Raw genomic sequence first — 25,323 nt, forward strand, 5'->3', positions numbered from 1 at the left:
CTGCTCGTGCAGCCTGGCAGCTGCACGGCATGTTTTCTAATTTGGCTCTGTAACATCTGATTGGAGGACTCCTTGTTAAATACATTCTCAGTGCTTCACACAGACGCCGGTAATAGCTTCCTGCATGCTGCTTAGGTTTGCTGAACGTCTGTTCCAGTCCTGCTGTGTCCGGTCATTCCTGTCCTCAGGGTTCCTGAATCTTGGAGTTGTCATCTCATCCCAAGAAGTCTCTGGTCCTCTATTGTCCGCCACGGTCGCCAGATAATCTCGTGTGGTGTTCGTGAGTTGCGGCTCTGCCGTGTGCTGCGGCTCAGCCCGCTTTATTTTTGTATTCTGTTTCGGAGCATTTGCGGAGGGTTCCGCTTCCATTAGTCCTCTCCGGAACTCGGCGGTGCTGGGTAGGAGAGTGGACAAGTGGGTATTTTGGTTGTCCTTTTCCCTGGCGGTTTTTCCGCACATATTCTAGTTTTAAGTTAGCTTAGCCCCTGGCCTTGTTGCTGAGTTAGAGGGCCCCTTGTTATCACCCTGTCTCGGATTTCCCTTTGTCTCCCATTAAGACCTGAGGGGGCATCGGAGTTGGGCAGACGTCATCCGCCCTTCAAACGCGGCTGCCATGGGCTCAAGCAACCATAGTCTCGCAAGGGATTTCTGACAACACAGGCGAGACAACGGAGTTAGGGTGCCAGGGGCTATTTTACATTCCCGCTTCCTTTCCCAGCATTACGTTCCAGTGCTCAGGTCCTTGTTATAAAATCTCCTCAGACCAGAGTGCTGGAATCATAACACTGTTATGTTGTCTGACTGAATCAAGATAGGCAGACCGCGAAGAAGATGTTCCGCTTGCAGAATGCCGTTGTAAATGGCCCTTAATTCCAGAATGTTTATGTGCAGACAAGCTTCCTGGCTGGACCATTTTCCCTGAAAATTTCTCCCCTTTGTGACTGCTCCCCAGCCTCGGAGACTTGCATCTGTGGTCACAAGGATCCAATCCTGAATCCCGTACCTGCGTCCCTCCAGAAGGTGAGAACTGTGCAGATCCTGGTCCTGGAAGATAGGATTATTTTCCGGTGCATGTCCAGGTGAGACCCGGACCACTTGTCCAACAGGTCCCACTGAAACACTCTGGCGTGGAACCTGCCAAACTGAATGGCCTCGTAGGCCGCCACCATCTTCCCCAGCAACCGAGTGCATTGAAGAATCGACACTCTTGCTGGTTTCAGAATCTGTTTCACCATGTTCTGTATTTCCAGAGCTTTTTCCTCTGGAAGAAAAACTATCTGTAATTCTGTATCCAGAATCATACCCAGGAACGACAGCCGTGTTGTCGGAACCAACTGTGATTTTGACAAGTTTAGGAGCCAACCATGTTGTTGCAGAATCGTCAGTGAGAGCGCAACGTTTTTCAGTAATTGGTCCTTGGATCTCGCCTTTATGAGGAGATCGTCCAAGTACGGGATAATTGTGATTCCCTGCTTGCGCAGGAGAACCATCATTTCCGCCATAACCTTGGTGAAAATCCTCAGAGCCGTGGACAGACCAAACGGCAACGTCTGAAATTGGTAATGACAATCCTGAACAGCAAACCTCAGGTAAGCCTGATGTGGAGGATATATGGGGACGTGTAAGTAGGCATCCTTTATGTTGAACGACACCATAAAATCCCCCTCCTCCAGACTGGAGATCACTGCTCAGAGAGATTCCATCTTGAATTTTAATTATTTTAGAAAGAAATTGAGGGATTTTAGGTTCAGAATCGGTCTAACTGAGCCATTCGGCTTCGGGACCACGAACAGGCTCGAATAAAAGCCTTCCCCCTGCTGTGACGGGGGTACCGTGACAATGACTTGATTTTGACACAGCTTTAGTATTGCAGCGCATACTACCTCCCTTTGTGGAAGAGAAGCTGGCAAGGCCGATTTGAAAAATCGGTGAGGGGGCACGCCTTTAAACTCTAATTTGTACCCTTGGATTACTATCTCTAATATCCAAGGATCCAGGGCCGAGCGAACCCAGACCTGACTGAAGAGTTTGAGACGTGCCCCCACCGGTGCGGACTCCCGCAGAGGAGCCCCAGTGTCATGCGGTGGATTTGGTAGAAGCCGGAGAGGACTTCTGTTCTTGGGAACTTGCCACAGCCTGTGACCTTTTTCCCCTTCCTCTCGCAGCAGGGAAGGAGGACTCACGTCCATTTTTGTATTTATTGGGCCGAAAGGACTGCATCTGATAGTGGGGCATTTTCTTCTGTTGTGCCGGAACATAAGGTAAAAATTATGACTTACTCGCGGTAGCCGTAGATACCAGGTCAGTGAGGCCGTCACCAAACAAGACACTACCGTTAAACGGTAGAGACTCCATAGTCTTCTTAGAGTCAGCATCAGCATTCTATTGATTAATCCACAATGCCCTCCTAGCCGAGACTGCCATGGCATTGGCCCTTGATCCCAAAAGGCCAATATCCCTTACAGCTTCTTTTAAATATGCTGCAGCGTCCCTGATATGACCTAGAGTCAAAAGCACGCTATCCCTGTCCAGGGAATCTATCTCAGATGACAAGTTATCTGCCCACTTTTCAATAGCGCTACTCACCCATGCCGAAGCAACGGCAGGCCTGAGTAGCGAACCTGTAGTGACATAAATGGATTTTAGTGTATTTTCCTGTTAACGATCCGCAGGATCCTTTAGGGCTGCCGTGTCAGGAGACGGAAGCGCTACCTTTTTGGACAGACGCAATAGAGCTTTGTCCACCTTGGGGGTTGACTCCCACTTTTCCCTGTCCTCAGAGGGGAACGGATATGCCACCGGAATTCTTTTGGGAACCTGTACCTTCTTGTCAGGATTTTCCCAAGCCTTTTCATAAAGAGCGTTCAGTTCATGAGGGGGAGGAAATGTTACCTCAGGTTTCTTTCCTTTAAACATACAGACCCTTGTATCAGGAACAGCAGGGTCCTCTGTGATAAGTAATACGTCTTTTATCGCCACAATCATGTATTGAATGCTCTTAGCCAGTTTAGGATTTAATCTGGCATCACTATAGTCGACACTGGAATCAGAGTCCGTGTCGGTATCTGTATCTATTATCTGGGTAAATGCACGTTTCTGTGACCCCGAAGGGGTCTGAGCTTGCGACAATGCATCCTCCATGGACTTTCTCCATGTCTGGTTCTTAGACTCAGATTTATGTAATCTCTTAGTCAACCGAGCCACATTTGCATTCAAAACACTCAACATATTTACCCAATCAGCCTTCGGCCGCGCCGACACGGTCACTCCCACAGCATTTTCTGTCCCCACTCCAGCCTCCTCCTGGGAAGAGCACTAAGCCTCAGACATGTCGACACACGCAAACCGACACCCACAACCACACTGGGGCTATAGGGGACAGACCCACAGTAAAGCCTGTTAGAGAAACACAGAGGGAGTTCTGCCAGCTCACAACCCAGCGCCAATCCCAGTTTCTGAAGTGAGTTATATACTGCCCAGACCTGTTAGCGCGTTTAAATTCAATAAAATAGCACCAAACCACTTGTGCCACCCCCCCCCCCCCCCCCCCCGTTTTGCACCCTGTTACTTGTACAGTAGTGTGGGAGGCCAGGCTCGGCGTCTCTGCAGCTGTGAAGAGAAAATGGCGCTGGTCAGAGCTGTGAGGGCTAAGCCACGCCCCCTTAATGGCGCACTTCAGTCCCGCTTATTTTTATATATTTATACTGGCGGGGGTCTGTATTTAGTGCCCAGGCACTGTATACTATTGTGCCAGTCGCTAGTGAAGTCTTATGCTGCCCAGGGTGCCCCCCCTGCGCCCTGCAGTGCCGTTTTGTATGTGGGAGCATGGCGCGCTACGCAGTACCTCAAAAGCCGTCACTGAAATCTTCTGCCATCACTGAAGTCTTCTGATTTTCTTCTACTCACCCGGCTTCTGACTTCTGGCTCTGCAAGGGGGTTGACGGCGCGGCTCCGGGAACGAGCATCTAGGCGTATCTAGCGATTAAACCCTCTGGAGCTAATGGTTTTCAGTAGCCTAAGAAGCAGTGCCCTAAAACTCACAGAAGTAGGTCTGCTTCTCTCCCCTCAGTCCCACCGCGATGCAGGGAGCCTGTTGCCAGCAGGTCTCCCTGAAAACAATAAACCTAAAAAAGTATTTTTCTGAGAAACTCTGGAGAGCTCCTCAGTGTGCATCCAGTCTCACTGGGCACAGAATCTAACTGGAGTCTGGAGGGGGGGGCATAGAGGGAGGAGCCAGTTCACACCCCTTTTAAGGTCTTGGGGTGCCCATGTCTCCTGCGGATCCCGTCTATACCCCATGGTTCTTGAAGCATCTCCAGCATCCTCTAGGACGTATGAGAAATATCTATATATATATATCTTAAAATAAATGGAGTGATATTTTGTCTAATATGAGACAAAAGAAAAACATTTCATGATTTGGACCTAACTTCTGGATATTGGCCCTCATTCCGAGTTGATCGCTCGTTGCCGTTTTTCGCAGCGGAGCGATCAAGTGAAAAAAATGGCAATTCTGCGCATGCGCATGGTACGCAGCGCGCATGCGCTAAGTACTTTCACACAAAACTTTGTAATTTTACCCAAGCTCGAGCGATGATTTTCAGTCGCTCAAGTGTTCGTAGTATGATTGACAGGAAGTGGGTGTTTCTGGGTGGCAACTCAGCGTTTTCAGGGAGTGTGCTGAAAAACGCAGGCATGCCTGATAAAAATGCAGGAGTGGCTGGGGAAACGGGGGAGTGGCTGGCCGAATGCAGGGCGTGTTTGTGACGTCAAAGCAGGAACTAAACTGACTGAAGTGATCGCAAGGTAGGAGTAGATCTGGAGCTACTCAGAAACGGCATGACATTTTTCATGAGCAGTTCTGCTAATCTTTCGTTCGCATTTCTGCTAAGCTAAGATACACCCCCAGTGGGCGGCGGGCTAGCGTGTGCACTGCTGCTAAAAGCAGCTAGCGAGCGATCAACTCAGAATGAGGGACATAGTTCTATCAGTTCGCTAAATAACAGAGTGTGGCAAAATTACATAAAGGAGTCTCACAAAATGAAGTGATATAAGTTATAATGAAGTACCTTTTGAGCCTTTAACTCCTCTGCCAGAGCTTGAATCTGGTGTCTGGAGTTGCTCATCTTCTCAAAAGAAATGGTATCTGAAGCAAAGCCTTCCTGATTGGACAATGAGCTACTATTTTCTTTTCTTGTCTTTCTAGAAAAGTTTGGCGATGGAGAAAACTTCTGAACTTGTCTTGCAATAAATTCACCTACTGAAAAACAAAACAGAATGTGATTCTATTTACCAAAACACAATGCCGCCCTATCTAGGCTATGCTAGAATAACTGTAATAACCGTGTACTTTGGACTCATATATGATACTAGTGAGTTTTTCTGAGACTGCAAAATGTCATCAATTAATGTTATTCAATGATTCTCAAGTATAGTAAAAGATTAACACCATTAGGAGCTGAAGCAGAGTGGCATGCAAGTCGGCAACAGTTGTCCTAGCAGTGCGTGCATGGAAAAAAATGCAGCTATTCGTACATACAGTATGCAGGTTTGAACACATCTAGCTGTCATCCCTATCAGCGTGCACTTCGTGCAAGAGATCACTCCATAATCTGACTTGTTTCTGCATAGCCCAATATTGAATCTAAAGGCACAACACGCCTTCACTCAGTTTACATGCAAATGCCCTGTCACCACCCATTTAATCCCCTTCAGACTCGGGGGTAAATGTGTTATAGTATCACGGATCCTTCCTGATTCACCTGATTACTGTATAAACATCTCGTCTCGCTCCCCCCCTCCGGCGATGCCGCCCTGAGCACACAGCATATCAGCTTAGTGCCGATTCGCTGTGTCTCCCTGCCCGGCGGCTGCACTGCGCATGCACGGATCTCGCTACTCACGTGAGATCCCCTACACAGTCTGGAGCCAGGTGTCAGGACGGTCAGTGATGCTGTCCGTTCATTCATTGTCCACTCATATCGGCGTACTATCTGTTAGATAGCAGCGCCAATATGGACAGAAGTGCATGGCGCCACTGTCACTGAGATGGCATCGTCATACATGGGGGAGAAGCGGTATCAGTGCACAGAACGTGGTTCTCCCCCATAACGACAGATAATGCATTTACCCCTCAGTTGTATACGTCTGTCTCTACGAATCTGCTGCTGTTGCTCAGTGGTGAATACTTGGCTATGGAGCATACATAGTGCTAAAAATCACAAGATACATCCACAGAACAACTCTGTGTGCAACTCTGCACCAGCCCCTTACTGCACATTTCATAAGTCCTCATGTTATACTGTAGACGGAGCTCAGTGACATATTTTTGTCTTTAGAACTGTATTTAAAGTCAATGCTACTTTTTATCTTGTGAGTTTAGAATAGATACCCATAACCAGTAAATGTGCATTCCACATCTTCATGCCGTTCTAGCCAACATTTTGGTAAAGAGCAGTTGATGAACAGAATCAATTTATAGAAAAAGAGTAAATCTAAAAACACTAATGACATACTCCCTACTGTCCCGATTCTAGTAGGACAGTCCCGCTATTCGGACACTGTCCCGCTGTCCCACCTGTGGGTCACAGTATCCCACGGGTTGCAGTGTCCCGCGGACGGGGGGACAGTTGGGGGAGCCTTTGATTATCCGCCGTGCGCATGAACAGAAATCATAATATCCACTACCAAAATATTTACAGGAGTGAGTACAGTTTATCACTGCTATCAAAATAACTTTTAACTCCAGAGGAGAATTAATAAGACAGGGCCATAACTAGGGGTGTATGAGTGGAGCTGTTTCCCAGGGTGCAGAGCTCCAGGTCCTCACTATCACCACGGCACCTGCATTTGGCAAGCAGAGTGCCTCGAACAGCATGTAAAAAGACGTATCTAAAGGGACGCTGCAGGCATCCACACTGCAGCTTGTATATCTTGCCCAGAGTGTCTTAAATGCTCTACTCCCCAGGGCTTTAACATTGGCAAACTTAAGTTAACAACCACTAATTTACCATTCCTGTCTAGATAAAATCTGAAAACTAAGTGAATGGAATTTGTGGTATTTATTCAGCTTTCAAATCGTACAAGAGTGTACAGGATTCCCAAATAACTAGACTGCTGTTGCGTTATTCGCCCAGAAATTCTCATGTCAAACCTTTTGTAGTTATTCAGGGGCAATTCTTAGGACATCTCTGAGCACTCTGTCTAAGAAAGATAAGAGCAGTAGTTCGATAACAAATGGGGAGCTAATATGTATGTTATGCTAACATGAAAAAATAGGATTTTGGTACTTACCAGGTAAATCCTTTTCTTTGAATCCATAGGGGGCACTGGAGTACTCTTGGGATATGGACGGTTTCCGTAGGAACAAGGCACTGAATATTCAAATTTAGAACTCTCCTCCCCTCCATATCCCAGAGTACCTCAGTGTTTTTTACTGAGCCGAACAGGAGCGATAGAGAGGTTGACAATGGAGAATTACATATAACAAAACTGACAACAATAAAGTTGACACATAACGTGACTGACAATGAAACAGTTGGCACAATAACCGATAGAACTTGAAACTTGAGAATGTGTTACCATAAGATTCCCTGAACTTACCGCAAACCAGGTCAAACTGCTCTGGGTGGGCGTCCAGTGCCCCCTATGGATTCAAAGAAAAGGATTTACCTGGTAAGTACCAAAATCCTATTTTCTTTTTCATCCACTAGGGGTCACTGGAGTACTCTTGGGACGTACCAAAGCTTCCCCCGTGGGCGGGAGAGCAGTTTGGCACCTGTAACACTAGGCGGCCAAAGCTAGATGCTGATGCCGCAAACGTATCAAACTTGTAAAAGCGCACAAACGTGTGCACTGATGACCAGGTAGCCGCACGGCAAAGCTGCATCGTAGAAGCCCCACGACCAGCTGCCCATGAAGTTCCCACAGAACGTGTGGAATGAGCTGTTACTGATGTAGGCGGCTGTAACCGAGCATGAAGGTAAGCCTGACGTATGGTCAGTTTTATCCATCTGGATATGGTCTGCTTAGAAGCTGGCCAACCCATCTTGGCAGCATCATACAGAACAAACAACGTATCCGTCTTACGAACTGTAGATGTTCGGGACACATAAACGCGTAATGCGCGTACCACATCCAAGGTTCCAGAATTTCCTGTCAACACAGGAACTACTATTGGTTGATTGATGTGAAAGGATGACACTACCTTTGGTAGGAAAGCGGGATTCGTCCGAAGTTCCGCTCTGTCATCATGAAACACCAAATACGGTGGCTTGCATGACAAGGCACCCAAATCGGAAACACGCCTTGCCGAAGCCAAGGCTAGTAGGAAAATTGTTTTCCAAGTGAGAAACTTAATACCCACTTGGTGTAAGGGTTCAAAATATGAAGACTGTAAGAAATCTAAAACCAGATTCAAGTCCCATGGCGCTGTAGGTGGAATGAATGGAGGCTGTAATCTGAGGACACCTTGCAGAAAAGTGTGTACAGACGGCAATAGAGCCAATCGTCTTTGAAAGTAAATTGACAAAGCAGATACCTGCACCTTTAGTGTAGATAAACGCAGTCCTCCATCCAGCCCCATCTGTAGAAATAACAAAAGACGGGATAACTTAAAAGATGATGTCGGAAACTTCCGATCCTCACACCAACCTATATAGGCACGCCAGATTCTGTAATAATGAGCCACCGTAACTGGCTTCCTAGCCCGTAACATGGTTGGTATAACCGATTCTGGAATGCCCTCTCTCCTTAAGAGGGCGGTCTCAACAGCCACCCCGTCAAACGCAGCCGCGCTAAATCGGGGTAAAGGAACGGACCCTGTTGTAACAGGTCCGGACGAAGTGGGAGCGGCCAAGGCTCGTCTGCGAGTAGTCCTCGGAGATCCGAGAACCAAGCTCTCCGAGGCCAATGAGGCGCCACTAGTATGACTGTGACGGCCTCTCTTTTGATCCGTTTTAGCAACAGAGGGAGCAGCGGAAAAGGTGGAAACAGGTACACGAGGCTGTACGGCCATGCGACGGTGAGAGCATCCACCGCCACAGCCTTTGGATCTCGCGTTCTGGACACATACTGGGGCGTTTGATGATTGTGGCGAGATGCCATCAGGTCCACTTGAGGGTAACCCCACCTCTGGGCCAACATGTGAAACACTTCTGGATGTAATGCGCATTCTCCTGGATGGAAAACCCGACGGCTGAGATAATCCGCCTCCCAGTTGTCCACTCCCGGAATGAACACTGCCGACAACATCACTTGGTGACGCTCGGCCCAATTGAGGATTCGAGCTACTTCTCGCATTGCCATGCGGCTTCTCGTTCCTCCTTGTTTGTTGATGTATGCGACCGCCGTCGCATTGTCCGACTGCACCTGGACAGGCTGAGACCGAAGAATGTGCACTGCTTGTCGTAGCGCATTGTAAATTGCCCGGAGTTCCAGGACATTTATAGACAGCAATCTTTCGTGATCCGCCCAGAGACCCTGGAGCTGACAATTTTGAACTACAGCTCCCCAACCTCTGAGACTCGCGTCCGTCGTTAGAATTATCCAATTCCAGGCGCCGAACCGTTTCCCTGCGGTCAGATTGTGTATATTGAGCCACCAGAGTAGAGACACCCTGGCCCGTGGCGACAACCTCACTCTGTGGTGAATCTGCAGATGCGAGCCCGACCACTGTGCGAGCACATCCAGTTGAAAAGGACGTGAGTGAAGCCTCCCGAACTGAAGCGCTTCGAAAGCCGCCACCATTGTGCCTAAGAGGCGAATGCACAGATGTACCGAGACTGTGCGTGGCTTGAGCACCAATCGAACCAGATGACGAATGATCTGTACTTTCCGTTCTGGTAGGTAAATTCTTTGATTTACCGTATCGAGAATCATACCTAGGAATTGCAGTCGTTGAGACGGAATCAGATGTGATTTCTTGAAGTTGACAATCCAACCGTGCTGAACTAGGACATTGTACGTTAGCAACGCATGCTGGAGGAGCATCTGTTGAGACGGAGCTTTGATGAGCAGATCGTCCAAGTACGGAACTATGATCACTCCCAGGGATCTGAGATGAGCTATCATCACAGACATCACTTTGGTGAATACCCGAGGCGCTGACGAGAGGCCAAACGATAGAGCCTGAAACTGGTAATGGTTCTGCCGGATTGCAAACCGCAAGAACCTCTGATGAGGTGGCCAAATCGGAATGTGTAAATATGCATCTTTGAGATCCAGCGCAATCATGAATTCCTGTGGCTCTAAACCTGCAATTACTGACCGCAGAGATTCCATCTTGAATCTGTAGTAAGTGACGTACTGATTGAGGCCCTTTAAGTTCAATATTGGCCTGACCGAGCCATCCGGCTTTGGTACCACAAACAGACTGGAATAATAACCCTTACAAAAAAAAGGGGTATTTTCTCAAATAAGCGCAAACACATACATGTGATAATTTTCTTTTTCTCCTCCTTCAACCGTAGAAATGATGGTACCACAGTTTTAACTTCCAATATGAGGAGGAATTTTCAGGCAATATTGGTTCTTTATAATGCCACAATCAGTAGAAGACGTTGGATCTCAAAATAGAAAGAAACTTCATAGTGCAATAATGCCATAAATTAAAATCAAGGAATTTATTAACAATTATGCACTCACAATAAGTAAATCAAATATCAGCATATAACCATAAAAATGGTAGATGGTTCTCAGCCTGGGGACACAGCAGATAACACGGACACCCCCTACATGGAACAGATCCGGACTAATTCACAGAGAGGGACCGTTTGCAGCTCACCCAACCCGACCAACGTGACAGCTCACACAGCCTGAAGCTTTTTCGGACATCCAGGTCCTTCGTCAGAGGCATAGTGAGCAGTCAAGCACAGAGAGACTAAATAACCCATATAATTAACAACATGAGGAACAGGTGTATATAGAATTAACATTCAATTGCGGTTATCCGGAACCGGAAGTGGCGTACCGCACCATCCAGCGGAAGCGGAAGTGACGTTTTTGCGTGTCAACTTTGCGTATCAGCTTGCAGAAGCGGAAATGACGATTTTTGCGTGTCATAGTGCGTTCCACGAGTTCCGTTCCAGGAAATGCCTTTTCCCAACAATTCATCTGATGAACAGCATAGCCATAAACACTACGTCTTGTCCAGTAAATTGTCCAATTGGTTGTCCATTAATTCATATTAGGTGATGATAAAATATAAAATATATATTAGATCAATAAAATCTTAAAAACAGTAAATATTTATAATGTAATTGACCATCTTTGGTGTATAATACTAAATCTAAAAAGCATATTTCATGTTGGCTAATGGAAAAAGTTAATTTAATATTAAAATCATTGGAATTTAATTCATTACAAAAATTGTTTAATTCGTCTGTAGTACCCTTCCAAATAAATAGAACATCATCAATATAACATTTCCAGGACACCAGGCCCGCCCCAAGCGTACCATCTTTCCAGATGGTGAGATCTTCCCAGTATGCCATATATAAATTGGCATAGCTTGGGGCGAACCTGGTGCCCATGGCGGTACCAATCTGTTGGATATAATAGACCCCTTCGAAGTAAAAATAATTATTAGTTAAAATAAAACTGTTTTTAGGAAACATTGGGATATATTAAGAGAGGACCCGATTATTGGGTCTAGGATACCAAAGAAACCGTCCTTTATTTATCGCAGATCAGCGAATATTAAAGATAAATTGGTCCATAGTGCTCTTAATATTTCTAATAGGTCTAGTACTCGGAGTCATGGTTTCCACAGATGTGGATTATGTTTAATGTGTCGCACCACGAAAGGTGCTAGTAAAATTAAAGAATTTATAGTGAACGACACCTCATACCAAATTAGAGATTTTATCACATGTAACTCTAAAAACGTTATATATGCCTTACAATGTGAATGTGGATTCATTTATATTGGTAAAACCTCGAGGAACCTAAAAACAAGATTGGCTGAACATATTTATAATATTAAAAAAGGACTCCTAATTCATTCAGTTTCTTTACATTTTAAAAATTGTCACAATTGTAACCCGAAATTTAGAAAATCTTTTTGGGGAATTCAAACTATTAGCCCTACATGGAGGAGTAAAGATATAGACGTTAGATTAGCTAAGGCGGAAATGAAATGGATTTTTAGATTGAAAACGTTGACCCCCAAAGGGCTTACTGTAGAATTCGAGTTAAAGTGGTTTTTATAAATATTTACTGTTTTTAAGATTTTATTGATCTAATATATATTTTATATTTTATCATCACCTAATATGAATTAATGGACAACCAATTGGACAATTTACTGGACAAGACGTAGTGTTTATGGCTATGCTGTTCATCAGATTTTTATGGTTATATGCTGATATTTGATTTACTTATTGTGAGTGCATAATTGTTAATAAATTCCTTGGTTTTAATTTATGGCATTATTGCACTATGAAGTTTCTTTCTATTTTGAGATCCAACGTCTTCTACTGATTGTGGCATTATAAAGAACCAATATTGCCTGAAAATTCCTCCTCATATTGGAAGTTAAAACTGTGGTACCATCATTTCTACGGTTGAAGGAGGAGAAAAAGAAAATTATCACATGTATGTGTTTGCGCTTATTTGAGAAAATACCCCTTTATTTTGTTGTACATGTTATTGGGATTGTTGTGGAGAATCCCCTTTTTCTCATAGCTGCATCACTGTTTGTTTTTTTGCGCAATCAGGAAAATTATCTTTACTTTGGAATAATAACCCTGCCCTTGTTGGTGTACAGGGACCGGAATCAAAACTGCTGACTCCAGCAGAGATTGAATGGCAATTTGCAGAACCGCCCTTTTGTCGTCCGACACAGGCAGTCCTGTCTTGAAAAACCGCAGTGGCGGGAGACAGTCGAATTCTATTTTGTAACCTTTTAGCACTAAATTGCGGATCCACCCATCTGTGGACGTCTGAAACCACGCCAAATGGACCGTCTGAAGGCGTGCTCCCACAATTGGAGATCCAAGATGGGCTGGGAGTCCGTCATGTCACTGGTTTGTCGGTGACCTTAGCGTCTTGACGACTGGCGTTGGTGTGTTGAAAACCACGCCCTCGACCTCGTCTACCGGCCGTGGCTGGTCCTCTACCACGGCCTCGAAATGGCTGAGGCCGAAAGGATTTGAACGCCGGCCCCGAGTATTTCCGCCTAGGCGCCGTTGGAGGCAATGGTAAGAAAACAGACTTACCACCCGTGGCCTCAGCAATCCATTTGTCCAATTCAGGACCAAACAACTTCTCGCCACCGTAAGGTAACGCCTCTATACCTCTTTTGACCTCCGCCTCCGCTTGCCAAGAGCGCAGCCAGAGTGCTCGTCGTGCTGTAACTAGCGACGAGGAAAGGCGAGAAGTGAGCTGACAGACGTCAGTAGAAGCTGTACATAGATAATCAGCAGCTTCCCAGATTTGATCAGCGAGAAGTATAAGGTGATCGTCATGTAGGGCAGATTTGAGTTCTGTTATCCATACCATGAGCGCCTTAGTTACCCAAATGCCAACCAACCCAGGTCTAAGCAACACTCCTGCTGCTATATACATGGATTTTAGCATAGCTTCAATTTTACGGTCTGAAGGGTCTTTAAGCGTAGTAGCCGCCGGCACTGGTATGGTTAATTTCTTTGTAAGTTTAGACACAGACGAATCCACCAATGGCGGATTCTCCCATGTAGCTGTCACAGACTCCGGAAACGGGTAACTAGACTTAAACCTGCGAGGAATAGAAAACCGTTTATCTGGATTCTTTCGTGTTTCCAGTAACATCTTATTAAGAGATTCCGAAACCGGAAAACACATCGGAGCCCTCTGTCGTTTGGCAAAGACGACTTCATCATTCGTCAGAGGCTCCTCAGATTCTGTAAATTTCAGAGACTGACGCACCGCTCTGATGAGATTATCAATGCCTGGGCTGTCAAAATCCTCACTATCTGACTGCTGGTCTACTTCGCCCTCCTCACCGTCATCTCGCGCCGTGAGGTCTGGCATAGAGTCGTCAGACTGTAACATAGCCGAAACTGGTAAATCATAAGACAAATGAAATTTATCCCTACTATCCAAAATGGACTTGGACTTTTGGCAAGGCTGAGACCCCTCCGGTAGTCCTAGCGGTCTCACCCTAGACTCAGATCTTGCCGCTTCCCGCTCCTGTCGAGCGGCGGCCAATTCAGATTGCAATCCAGCCATGACATCTGCTAGCACAGCCCATGGAGGGTCCGGGAATGAAACCGGGTTAGCCAGCGGAGCCGAAATCGTATTTGTAGCGGAATCCACAAAACATACTGTGCATGTGGTAGATCCATCCGGTAACACACTCTGACAGACATGGCAGCGGTTTTTAGGTTTTGCTGGTGCCTTACTCATTATGCCGACAGACAACACAAGACACAAAGACAGACAACCTGCACGACTCAGTAAATAATACTAAGGTGTCTCTATATATATATATCTGGCAAGGTGTAGTGCACGTGCCAGTACTGTATGAAACTGATCCCAAATTCCCACCAACACCCCTGTGCCTCCGGTGGAGTAGAGATGCAGTACAGGATCTGGAATCACAACAGGAAGACAGGAAGCAAGATTAAAATGGCTGCCATGCCTTACAGTGCAGGGTATATGCAACATGCAGCCAACCCTGTAATATAGGCGTAACAGCCTATTTCCCCCCTTATGCAGCCCTCCGCTAATGTCCTCTCCCCCCTCTGCTCCCTCCCCCGTCGTGTACCGCTGTCTGAGCGGGAATGCCGGGGCGCGGGTACCTGCAGGGAGCCGGGGAGCGAGTAATGGAGCGTCCTGCAGCGGCGGCCGGTGCGTGTGTGGCCGGCGGGTGCGAGCGGCGGGTGAGCGCGGCGGCTGGCGAGTCTCTGCGGTGGAGGGGCGCGGGCCGGAGCGGTTTCCGGGCGGCCTGGCAGGGGAGGCGGTTGCGGGTGCAGTGCGAGCGGCGGCCTCAGCGAGCAGTGTCCCCACACAGCGGGGCGTCAGCGTGCGCTGACCGCCCCGTACCCCCCGCATACCTGACTCCAGAGGCGAAGGCTGTGATGGGGCTTCTATCTGTAAGCTCCGTCCAGCTGTAGCAGCAGTCAGGGAATGTGCTGCGTGTGGCAGTGAGGGTGCTCTTTGTGAGGACCGACACGCCATGCGCTGCTCCGTATAGCGGCACTATCCCGGACCCAAGTTTTTACAGAAACTGGGAAGGGATGTGCTGTTAGTAGAAAAAGTAAAAAGGTAGAAAAAAATAAATAAAAATAAAAATATCCAAAGTAGTGTGGTTTAAGCTCCACACAAGCCCTGTTGCTACGAGAAGCACAGAAAAAACACTGAGGTACTCTGGGATATGGAGGGGAGGAGAGTTCTAAATTTGAATATTCAGTGCCTTGTTCCTACGGAAACCGTCCATATCCCAAGAGTACTCCAGTGACCCCTAGTGGATGAAAAAGAAATATACAGCATGGATTCAATCATGAGTGTATCAACATAATAAATTCATAAGGTGTCTTCCGTCTCCTGAATGTGTGCACATTAGTAGTCAGGGCATGCATCCCAATGGTTCCCACTGTGAGGGGGAGAGGACAGACCTAGCGCTAAAGGTCTTGGCCGGCCACCAGGGAGGGGTAAGTATGGGAGCAGGAAGGGAGCAGGTAAAGTTGGACAGGATGGAGCGGAGCGGAGTGCATGGAGTGGTCAGGACAAAGCTGCAGTCAGAGCAGGGGGAGGAGTGGTGTAAAGAGGAGGCAGCAGGGCCGATGCAAGGTCTCTCTGCACCCTAGGCAAAGCTTCAGTCTAGCGCCCCCTAACCTGCAAAGCCACTACCACCTCCTGTGAATTGCATCATTATACATATACAGAGAAAAGGGACAACACTCAAGGACTTTTAAAGTGATAAAATATAATGTAAACAAGTCACTAAATTTTGTGACTTTATTCACAATATACTTTCACTTTAAAAGTCCTTGAGTGCTGTCAATTCTTTATATACTGTAAAATACTGTATATGGGGATCTGGTGGGGATATTTAATTGGGGTTGGGTATGGGATGCCGCCGCCAGAATACTGACAGTGGCATCCTTACCACCATAATACCAACATTTTGAATAAAATTCATGAACCTTACCCCTTTCCCTAACCCTCCCTCACCACAGCCCTAACCCTCACCGGATACTAACATTAAGGATGCCGGCTGTCTTGATTCCAGCGTCTATATTCTGATAGGTGTTGGGATTTTGGCATCTGTAAATACGTACACAGACATACATATATTTGTATGCTCCTTATTTTGTTCCAACCCCTTATCTGTAAGTTCATTACTAACCCGCATAAAGAAACATCCTTCAGTTTTTTGCTAGATGAATTCAGTGGTGCCCTCCAGTGGCCGGCGCCCCTAGGCAGCTGCCTAAAGCTGCCTAATGGTCGAGCCAGCCCTGGGAGGCAGTGCCAGACAGAATAGGTGCGGGGTGGACTGAAGTGACCAGGCATCTATGGAAAGAGCTGAAACATGCAGTCTGGTGAAGCACCTATCAAATCTGAGACAAATGAAGCAGAGGTATGGGTCATTAGATCGACAATCATTAGGTCGACCACTATTGGTCGACATGGATTATGTCGATGTGGTCAATAGGTCAACATGGTCATTAGGTCGACATGAACAAGGTTGACATGGAAAAAGGTCAACAGAAGATTTTTTTTACTTTTTTTGGTGTCGTTTTCTTCGTAAAGTGACGGGGAACCCCACTTAGTGCTCAGTGTCCCCTGCTTCGGGCAAGGTGCCTCGCTCTGCTGCCGCTGCACTCAGCACAGGTTATTATTCCCAATTGAGTCCATATGGATAGTAAAGTATGAAAAAGGTCAAAAAAATGTGAAAAACATTTGAAAAACGCATGTCGACCTTTTTCCATGTTGACCTAGTGACCATGTCGACCTAATGACTGTCGACCTACGTGTGGTCGACCTAATGCCCGTATCCCAGAAGCAGTCTACTCAGGAAGCCAGGTAAAAGACTAGGCACAAACAGTGGAGAAACTAGAGGCTTGGAAGCCCCTGGCAAACACTCAAGATCGACCTCCTATTTGATTTCTATAAACTTGTAGGTCTACATGTTTTATCATATGTGAATGATTTCTGTATCATGCATAGTATAGACGCGTGAGGCGGCGCAGCAAGATGGTGTCAAAGCTTTGTGAATGTATCAGCTCTGCTTATCTAGCTGCTAGCCATTAGCGGCTACAGCTGACACTGGACTGCAGGGCGGACCACATATAGCATGGGGTGGGCCAGTTATAACATATAAACATACCTTTAATAGACCCACCACGCAGAACTCACTGCACAGGGAGGGGGGGGGGGCGGAAACACCGGGAGTGTAGGGAATACAGGGAGGCACACGTGAATAGGGGGCAGAGAGAGAGTGCACAGAGTAATAGGGCACAAAAAGAGAGGGGAGGAGCAGGTGCTAAATACCCCCCCCCCCCCCCCCCCTCCACATACACTGTCAGCTGCAGCACTGCCGCCTCTGTCCCTAGCACAGCACACGCAGCTGTGTGCTGGACTGTGGTGGATAAAGGGAAACTGCTGCCGCATTGATCACCCCACTCACAAATTGCACCTCACCGAGGAGCACGCAGCACTGCAAATACTTTTTACTTTTTAAAACACAATTTTTGTAAGAAACTGTGGCCCCACCTCCGCAATTAGGCCACACCTCCAAGAGTACCAGGGCCCACCCAGGCTCTCTACATCTCTGATGCCACTGGGCGCAAAAATTAAACACTTAATACACTATCAAATGCTTGCTGCTCCTATTTAACTAGTTGTATAATGTTAAATGCTTGCTGCCAATATTAAATTAAAAAAAGAAGAAAGTACTTTTCTTGCTAGCAATAACTTTCTAAAATATAATGTCTTAAGCTGGGTACACACTAAGCGATCCATCCGATGCATACACACTTGCCGATGCTGCCAGAGCAACGATGGCGGCCTTGCGCCCTCGTTAGCAATGTCTTCTGTCAGCCCTGCAGATATATCGCAAGTTCCCAGTTTTAGTGTAATAGTGGCACAAGAGTAATATACATCTTATCACAGTCATTAAGCAGAACAGCTATGGGTAAGAACAGCTGTGTCAAATATTCTACTCACTGGGAAATGTATTGCATAGACCACACAGCGGTGATTAGAGACCGACAGGTGTTAACACAAGCTGCTAAAGTGCTTTTACCAGTGTCTGCAACTCCTATTTGCCTACAAGGGCTGCCCAAATTGAAGATTGTATATCAAACAAGCAGTGCTGATTAAAGTTCCAAAGCGCTTACGTGTTTCTTCGCAGCATTATCAAAGTGATTTCCTCAGAGGAAAACTGTATCAGGAAATTAACTTTCTTCTTTTATCCATTTAATATTGGCAACAGTATTTTTGTCCTACAATATTCCTTGAGGATCCAGAACAAATTTATATACTGCTAAAGAATAATCCATAATCACAATTTAATTTCCAGATCTACTGTTATATGCTGATTTCCATGTACAGTACATTACTATTATCCTACTTGTGCTGATATGCTCTGATCAGAGATCTGATGTGGAGTTAGGGCTTGTGTCTCCCAGCTGCTGGTACTGTAATAACCGTTGATTAGGCAGCCATCTCCGGAGATTCCACGTCCTTGCAAGTGTCGGAAGGCTTGTATTTGCACAAGTAGGCTATTATATGTAATTATCATATTACCTGGCCAGGAGTGCAGCATATCAGGAAGTGCTTACTACTAGAAGCTAGAACTAGCATTGTTGAATCGCCAATCAGACATTTATGATTTAATTGGATGGCTTGCGCAAAAGAGCCCTACAGACATGCCGATCCGCCGCCGATCTGCCCGATGGCGGATACGTCCGACGGGCGGCCCGGCGGCGGGGGGGCAGTGACGGGGGGAGTGAAGTTTCTTCACTCCCCCCGTCACGCAGCTCCATTGAAGTCCAGGCAAATATGGACGAGATCGTCCATATTGGCCTGCATGCACAGCCGACGGGGGACTAGCGATGAACGAGCGCGGGGCTGCGCATCGTTCACCGCTGGAGCTTCCACACTAAAAGATATGAACGAGTTCTCCTTCATTTATGAACGAGATCGTTCATATCTTTCAAACAAATCGGCATGTGTGTAGGGCCTATAACTGCTTATAAATAACACTGACTGTTGCTAACCATCTGCAATAGTCAACCTGAGAAGACAAAGTGTCTATACATAAGTTTGAAAATCAAACTAATGACCTTTTTTTTTTTAAAAGCCTTATTTTAACACGGTGTAACTGGCATGTACTAACATGGACTTTTAGAATAATTTCTTTTTCTTTATGCACCAGCCAGTACTGTGTATTATGATGTAATATTGTGTATATTGGGGGGTCATTCCGAGTTGACCGCACGTAGCAACTTTTTGCAGCCTGTAAGATCAACTAGACGCCGCCTATGGGGGAGAGTATTTTAGCATAGCAGGGTTGCGAACGCTTGTGCAGCCCTGCTATGCAAAAAAAGTTTCCTGTAAAAGAAGACCAAGATAAGAGTTACTTACCCTGTGCGATCGATCCAGCGATACAGGTCCCGAAATTGACGTCAGACATCCGCCCTCCAAATGCCTGGACTCGCCTGCATTGGACTCAACACTCCCCGAAAACGGTGAGTTGCCGCCCGGATCCGCCTTCCTCCTGTCAATCGTCTTTCTTCGGTAGCGGCAACAATGCGCCTGCACAATGCGGCCTTCATGCATGCGCAGTTCTGACCCGATCGCACGGCTGCGAAGAAGCGCAGCGTGCGATCGGGTCAGAATGACCCCCATTGATCTTAATTGTTTTTGCAAATTTTCTATATAAAAATTCTAAATACTATAATACCTGTTTCTAAGTGCCCTGTTTTCTTGCCGCTATCCATTGATTTCTTGTGGGAGTAAAGTAATCTCCCTCTTCAGTGGCAGCTTCCAACACAGGTATAAATCTTAGATTGTTTAGAATAACTCCAGCACCAGATAACATTTCTGTATATACACTGCTCAAAAAAATAAAGGGAACACTAAAATAACACATCCTAGATCTGAATGACTGAAATATTCTTATTAAATACTTTGTTCTTTACATAGTTGAATGTGCTGACAACAAAATCACACAAAAATTATCAATGGAAATCAAATGTATTAACCCATGGAGGTCTGCATTTGGAGTCACACTCAAAATTAAAGTGGAAAAACACACTACAGGCTGATCCAACTTTGATGTAATGTCCTTAAAACAAGTCAAAATGAGGCTCAGTAGTGTGTGTGGCCTCCACATGCTTGTATGACCTCCCTACAACGCCTGGGCATGCTCCTGATGAGGTGGTGGATGGTCTCCTCAGGGATCTCCTCCCAGACCTGGACTAAAGCATCCGCAAACTCCTGGACAGTTTGTGGTGCAACGTGGCGTTGGTGGATGGAGCAAGACATGATGTCCCAGATGTGCTCAATTGGATTCAGGTCTGGGGAACGGGCGGGCCAGTCCATAGCATCAATGCCTTCGTCTTGCAGGAACTGCTGACACACTCCAGCCACATGAGGTCTAGCATTGTCTTGCATTAGGAGGAACCCAGGGCAAACCGCACCAGCATATGGTCTCACAAGGGGTCTGAGGATCTCATCTCGGTACCTAATGGCAGTCAGGCTACCTCTGGCGAGCACATGGAGGACTGTGCGGCCCCCCAAAGAAATGCCACCCCACACCATTACTGACCCACTGCCAAACCGGTCATGCTGGAGGATCTTGCAGGCAGCAGAACATTCTCCTTGGCGTCTCCAGACTCTGTCACGTCTGTCACATGTGCTCAGTGAGAATCTGCTTTCATCTGTGACGAGCACAGGGCGCCAGTGGCGAATTTGACAATCTTGGTGTTCTCTAGCAAATGCCAAACATCCTGCACGGTGTTGGGCTGTAAACACAACCCCCACCTGTGGACGTCGGGCCCTCATACCACCCTCATGGAGTCTGTTTCTGATCGTTTGAGTAGACACATGCACATTTGTGGCTTGCTGGAGGTCATTTTGCAGGGCTCTGGCAGTGCTCCTCCTGTTCCTCCTTGCACAAAGGCGGAGGTAGCGGTCCTGCTGCTGGGTTGTTGCCCTCCTACGGCCTCCTCCACATCTCGTGATGTACTGGCCTGTCTCCTGGTAGCGCCTCCATGCTCTGGACACTACGCTGTCAGACACAGCAAACCTTCTTGCCACAGCTCGCATTGATGTGCCATCCTGGCTGAGCTGCACTACCTGGGCCACTTGTGTGGGTTGTAGACTCCGTCTCATGCTACCACTAGAGTGAGGGCACCGCCAGCTTTCAAAAGTGACCAAAACATCAGTTAGAAAGCATAGGAGCTGAGAAGTGGTCTGTGGTCACCACCTGCAGAACAACTCCTTTATTGGGGGTGTCTTGCTAATTGCCTATAATTCCCACCTGTTGTCTATTCCATTTGCACAACAGCATGTGAAATTGATTGTCAATCAGTGTTGCTTCCTAAGTGGACAGTTTGATTTCACAGAAGTGTGACTGACTTGGAGTTACATAGAGTTATTTAAGTGTTCCCTTTATTTTTTTGAGCAGTGTACATTACTATTATCCACCTGCTGGAGCTATTCCTGCATAATTTCTAATTTTGAAACATTAGTACTGTTTGGAGGAACTTTGAATATCACCTAAAGTACTGACGGTATTTTACACTTTTTTTTGCCTTGGAACTTTTTATGTCCGTTTGTTGTGCTTATGGTTGTGCTGATTAAGGGAGTTATTCAGAGATGGTTGCAGATTTTAGTATTACAGCAAAATCTGCGACCATACTACTCACATGCTGGGGACCACATCCCGCGATGTGATCGCAATTGCATCGAATAGAGGTTGACCCCTGCCATGTTTCCTATCGCAGGAAACACAGGCAACGTCATCGGACGGTCCCGAAAATGGCCATGACACGCCTGCACTTCCTGCCCTCCTCCCTCCCAACACACGTCCGGCCCACATAACGCCCGTCGCCTGTCAATCTCCTTCTAGGATGTGATCACATGGTATAGGGTTGCGCAAGCGCACTACAGCCGCTGTGCGTGATCAGACCCTTTGGACGCGGCCCTGCGTGTGAATGCAGTGGCTGCGTCCATCTCTGAATAAGGCCATTTGTATGCTACTGATTACAATTATGGGGGTAATTCTGAGTTGATCGCAGCAGAAATTCTGTTAGCAACTGGGCAAAACCATGTGCACTGCAGGGGAGGCAGATATAACATGTGCAGAGAGAGTTAGATTTGGGTGTGGTGAGTTTAATCTGCAACCTAATTTGCAGTGTAAAACTAAAGCAGCCAGTATTTACCCTGCACAGAAACACTATAACCCACCCAAATCTAACTCTCTCTGCAAATGTTATATCTGCCACCACCCCCCCTGCAGTGCACATGGTTTTGCCCAGTTGCTAACAGAATTCCTGCTGCGATCAACTTGGAATTACCCCCTATGTTTCTACTCTAAGCACATTAAGTTGATTTGCACTTCTATTGGTGGTTTACCATATTACCACTACACGTTTATTGCTCAGGAGGAGTGGGACAAATTACCTGTTGACAGGTACAGAAGTCTCATTGAGAACTACATAAATTGAAAGTGATTGCCTCTAAAGATTGTGCAACAAAATGTTAGGTTAAGGGTCCCATCCTTTTTGTCCAAGTCATTTTAATTTAATTACAGGTTGAGTAGCCCATATCCAAATATTCCAAAATACGGAATATTCCGAAATACTGACTTTTTTTGAGTGAGAGTGAGATAGTGAAACCTTTGTTTTCTAATGGCTCAATGTACACAAACTTTGTTTAATACACAAAGTTATTAAAAATATTGTATTAAATGACCTTCAGGCTGTGTGTATAAGGTGTATATGAAACATAAATGCATTCTGTGCTTAGACTTAGGTCCCATCACCATGATATATCATTATGGTATGCAATTATTCCAAAATACGTAAAAATCCGATATCCAAAATACAGTACTTCTGGTCCCAAGCATTTTGGATAAGGGATACTCAACCTGTATTTCAAATATTCTGTTGAATAAAAAATGTAATGCAAAGTCTGATCTTTATTAAATATGCAATAAAAAGTGCTGGATGCCAATTCCTTTTGTCACTTTCAAGTTACTGTATTTCAGTATTCCACTGAAAAACATGGTTTCTTCTTTTATTCATAGAAGGCATACCCTACAACCATCATGATTTTGTAGGGACAGTCCTGTTTCTCATATACTGTCTAACCCCTGAGCTGGAGGAAAGGTAGTGAGGGTAGGCAGCAGTTGGGGAAGTAATGTACATGCCCCCAGTATTAAGTGCCCTGGGTCCCCCAAAGCATTAAAGCAGCTCTGGTGCTCAGTACTGTTTGTCACAAAAACAGTCTCCGTTTTACGTGACTATTTACCACCACTTCTTTACATAGACGAGTTTGCCTTACTTCATTTAACAGTGCCAAGCAAACCAATCACTTATGGCCAGTAGATAAGGGGAGATTTCCCCAGAGATGTGTGCTGAGCGATCTAGCACAGACCGCTTAGCGCACATCTCTCCCTCACTCAGTACACAGCGCGATGTGTGCTGAGCGAGGGGGGCGGCAGACAGGGGGCTGCTCAATTCACTGCTGGGTGAAATGAGCGATGTGCTAGATCGCCAATCTAGTACCGGCGATAGCGATGCGCGGCCCCTATCGCTGTGAAAGAGACACTAGATGTGTTTAACAATTACCATTTTACAGAGTCCACTGTAATTCAAGTATTTTAGCTTTTCAGAAAAAAGATTGTCGGATGGGGAACAGTAAACATGTTTTTCATACAGAAAAGATGTAATATAAAAATATACCCCAAAATACCTTCTGCTACTTGTTCTCCTTCCTCAAAATGAAAAACGCTCCTACAAGTCGCCAGCGTAGACTTCGCACCACGCAAATTATGAACTGTATTTCTGTAATAGAATAAATAACATCATCAGATTGTCTTACATTTTACAACTTACAAATATTAAGAAATTCTGCAAATAATGCTATTTACTGCTAATCATAACGCACAAGCAAAATAAATTAGCCACATACTTCTCCAGCAGTAAGAAAAATAAAAGTAACAAGACAAGGCAATAACTGGATCTGTTTGCTAGTTATCTGATTATTTTATTTTATATGGCATGGTGAGGTAGAACACCTGTAGGTTATGATATATACAGATGTGTCCACATACAGTACACTGTGGCTGCGGTCACACCAAACAGCCCCTCTCGGGGCACCAGGTCCCTGGCGACTCGGTCATGCCAAGTGTCTTATTTTCCCAAAAAGTGTATCTTATTCACACAAATAAACAATTGGAAGTGACAAAACTACTTAGCCAGACTGCACTGATCAATTTGATGTGCGATATCTATACATCTATGTGCAAAGGAGTCTGAGCATGCATATGAAGTGCTAGTATGCAGAGGCCTCAGCTTTTTCTCACTCCAAGGTATCAGCAACTTTGTACGGGTTTAAAACTAATTCCTGTGCGGTTAAAGTTGCAGCCCAGCATCTGTAGTACACTGGAAAGTGGTGTTTCACTGCGTTAGTGATGCAAATCAGACACAAAAGTAAAAAAAAAAAGTGGATGTGCTACACCACTCGGTCTGGCTGAGGACACATCTGTTGTTCATAGAAGATATGCTTTTGTTGTTTTTAACTATTTTTACTATTTTGAAATGTTAGAAAGAGGAAATGTTTTTCTCCAGGGAGATCCTATACTTAAAATACAAAGGGTGTGTACACACGGTGAGATTTTTTCTTCCGATTCTGACTATATAGTCAGAATCGGAAGAAAAGTTAGTGCAGATCGCACGGTCGGCTTCGAAAGAAAAGATAGACTGTGCAGGCAAGTCAATTTTGACTATCTCTATAGAAGAGATAGTCAAAATTGACACTTAGCCAAAATCGCACAAAGCCAGTATCGCAAGCACAGTCATTATGTGCTTGCGATACTGACTATGTGCCGATCCGGCCCCTGTCGCATAGTGAGAATCGGGCATAGCCCGAATCTCACCGTGTGTACACACCCTTAGTACTCGCAACTAGGATAATTGATATATATACATTAATCAAATTAGTGATAAGTAATTCCTACAGTTATACCATATTCACACTGACCTTAGCGGGTTGCACCCGGGACTCGTGCACGAGACCTTCCCAGGTGCAACCCGCTTGAGACCCCGTCCAGACTGGCGGCCCCGACACGGCATATTGCCGCGTCGATGACGTCACCGGGTCACA

At 46.0% G+C, this 25,323-nt stretch overlaps 1 protein-coding gene across 1 annotated transcript in view; it reads right to left on the reverse strand.

Moving 5' to 3' along the window:
* Nucleotides 1-25,323, reverse strand: part of TBC1D2 (TBC1 domain family member 2) — a 139,434-nt gene that overhangs the window by 49,500 nt on the left and 64,611 nt on the right. The window contains exons 5-6 of the mRNA XM_063920049.1: nucleotides 23,911-24,002; nucleotides 5,070-5,260 (exon numbers count right to left, since the gene is read on the reverse strand). Of these exons, the coding sequence (XP_063776119.1) occupies nucleotides 5,070-5,260; nucleotides 23,911-24,002 (283 nt within the window). The remainder of the gene's footprint in view (nucleotides 1-5,069; nucleotides 5,261-23,910; nucleotides 24,003-25,323) is intronic.

The sequence above is a fragment of the Pseudophryne corroboree genome, chromosome 1, assembly GCF_028390025.1.
Source record: "Pseudophryne corroboree isolate aPseCor3 chromosome 1, aPseCor3.hap2, whole genome shotgun sequence".
Lineage (NCBI taxonomy): Eukaryota > Metazoa > Chordata > Amphibia > Anura > Myobatrachidae > Pseudophryne > Pseudophryne corroboree.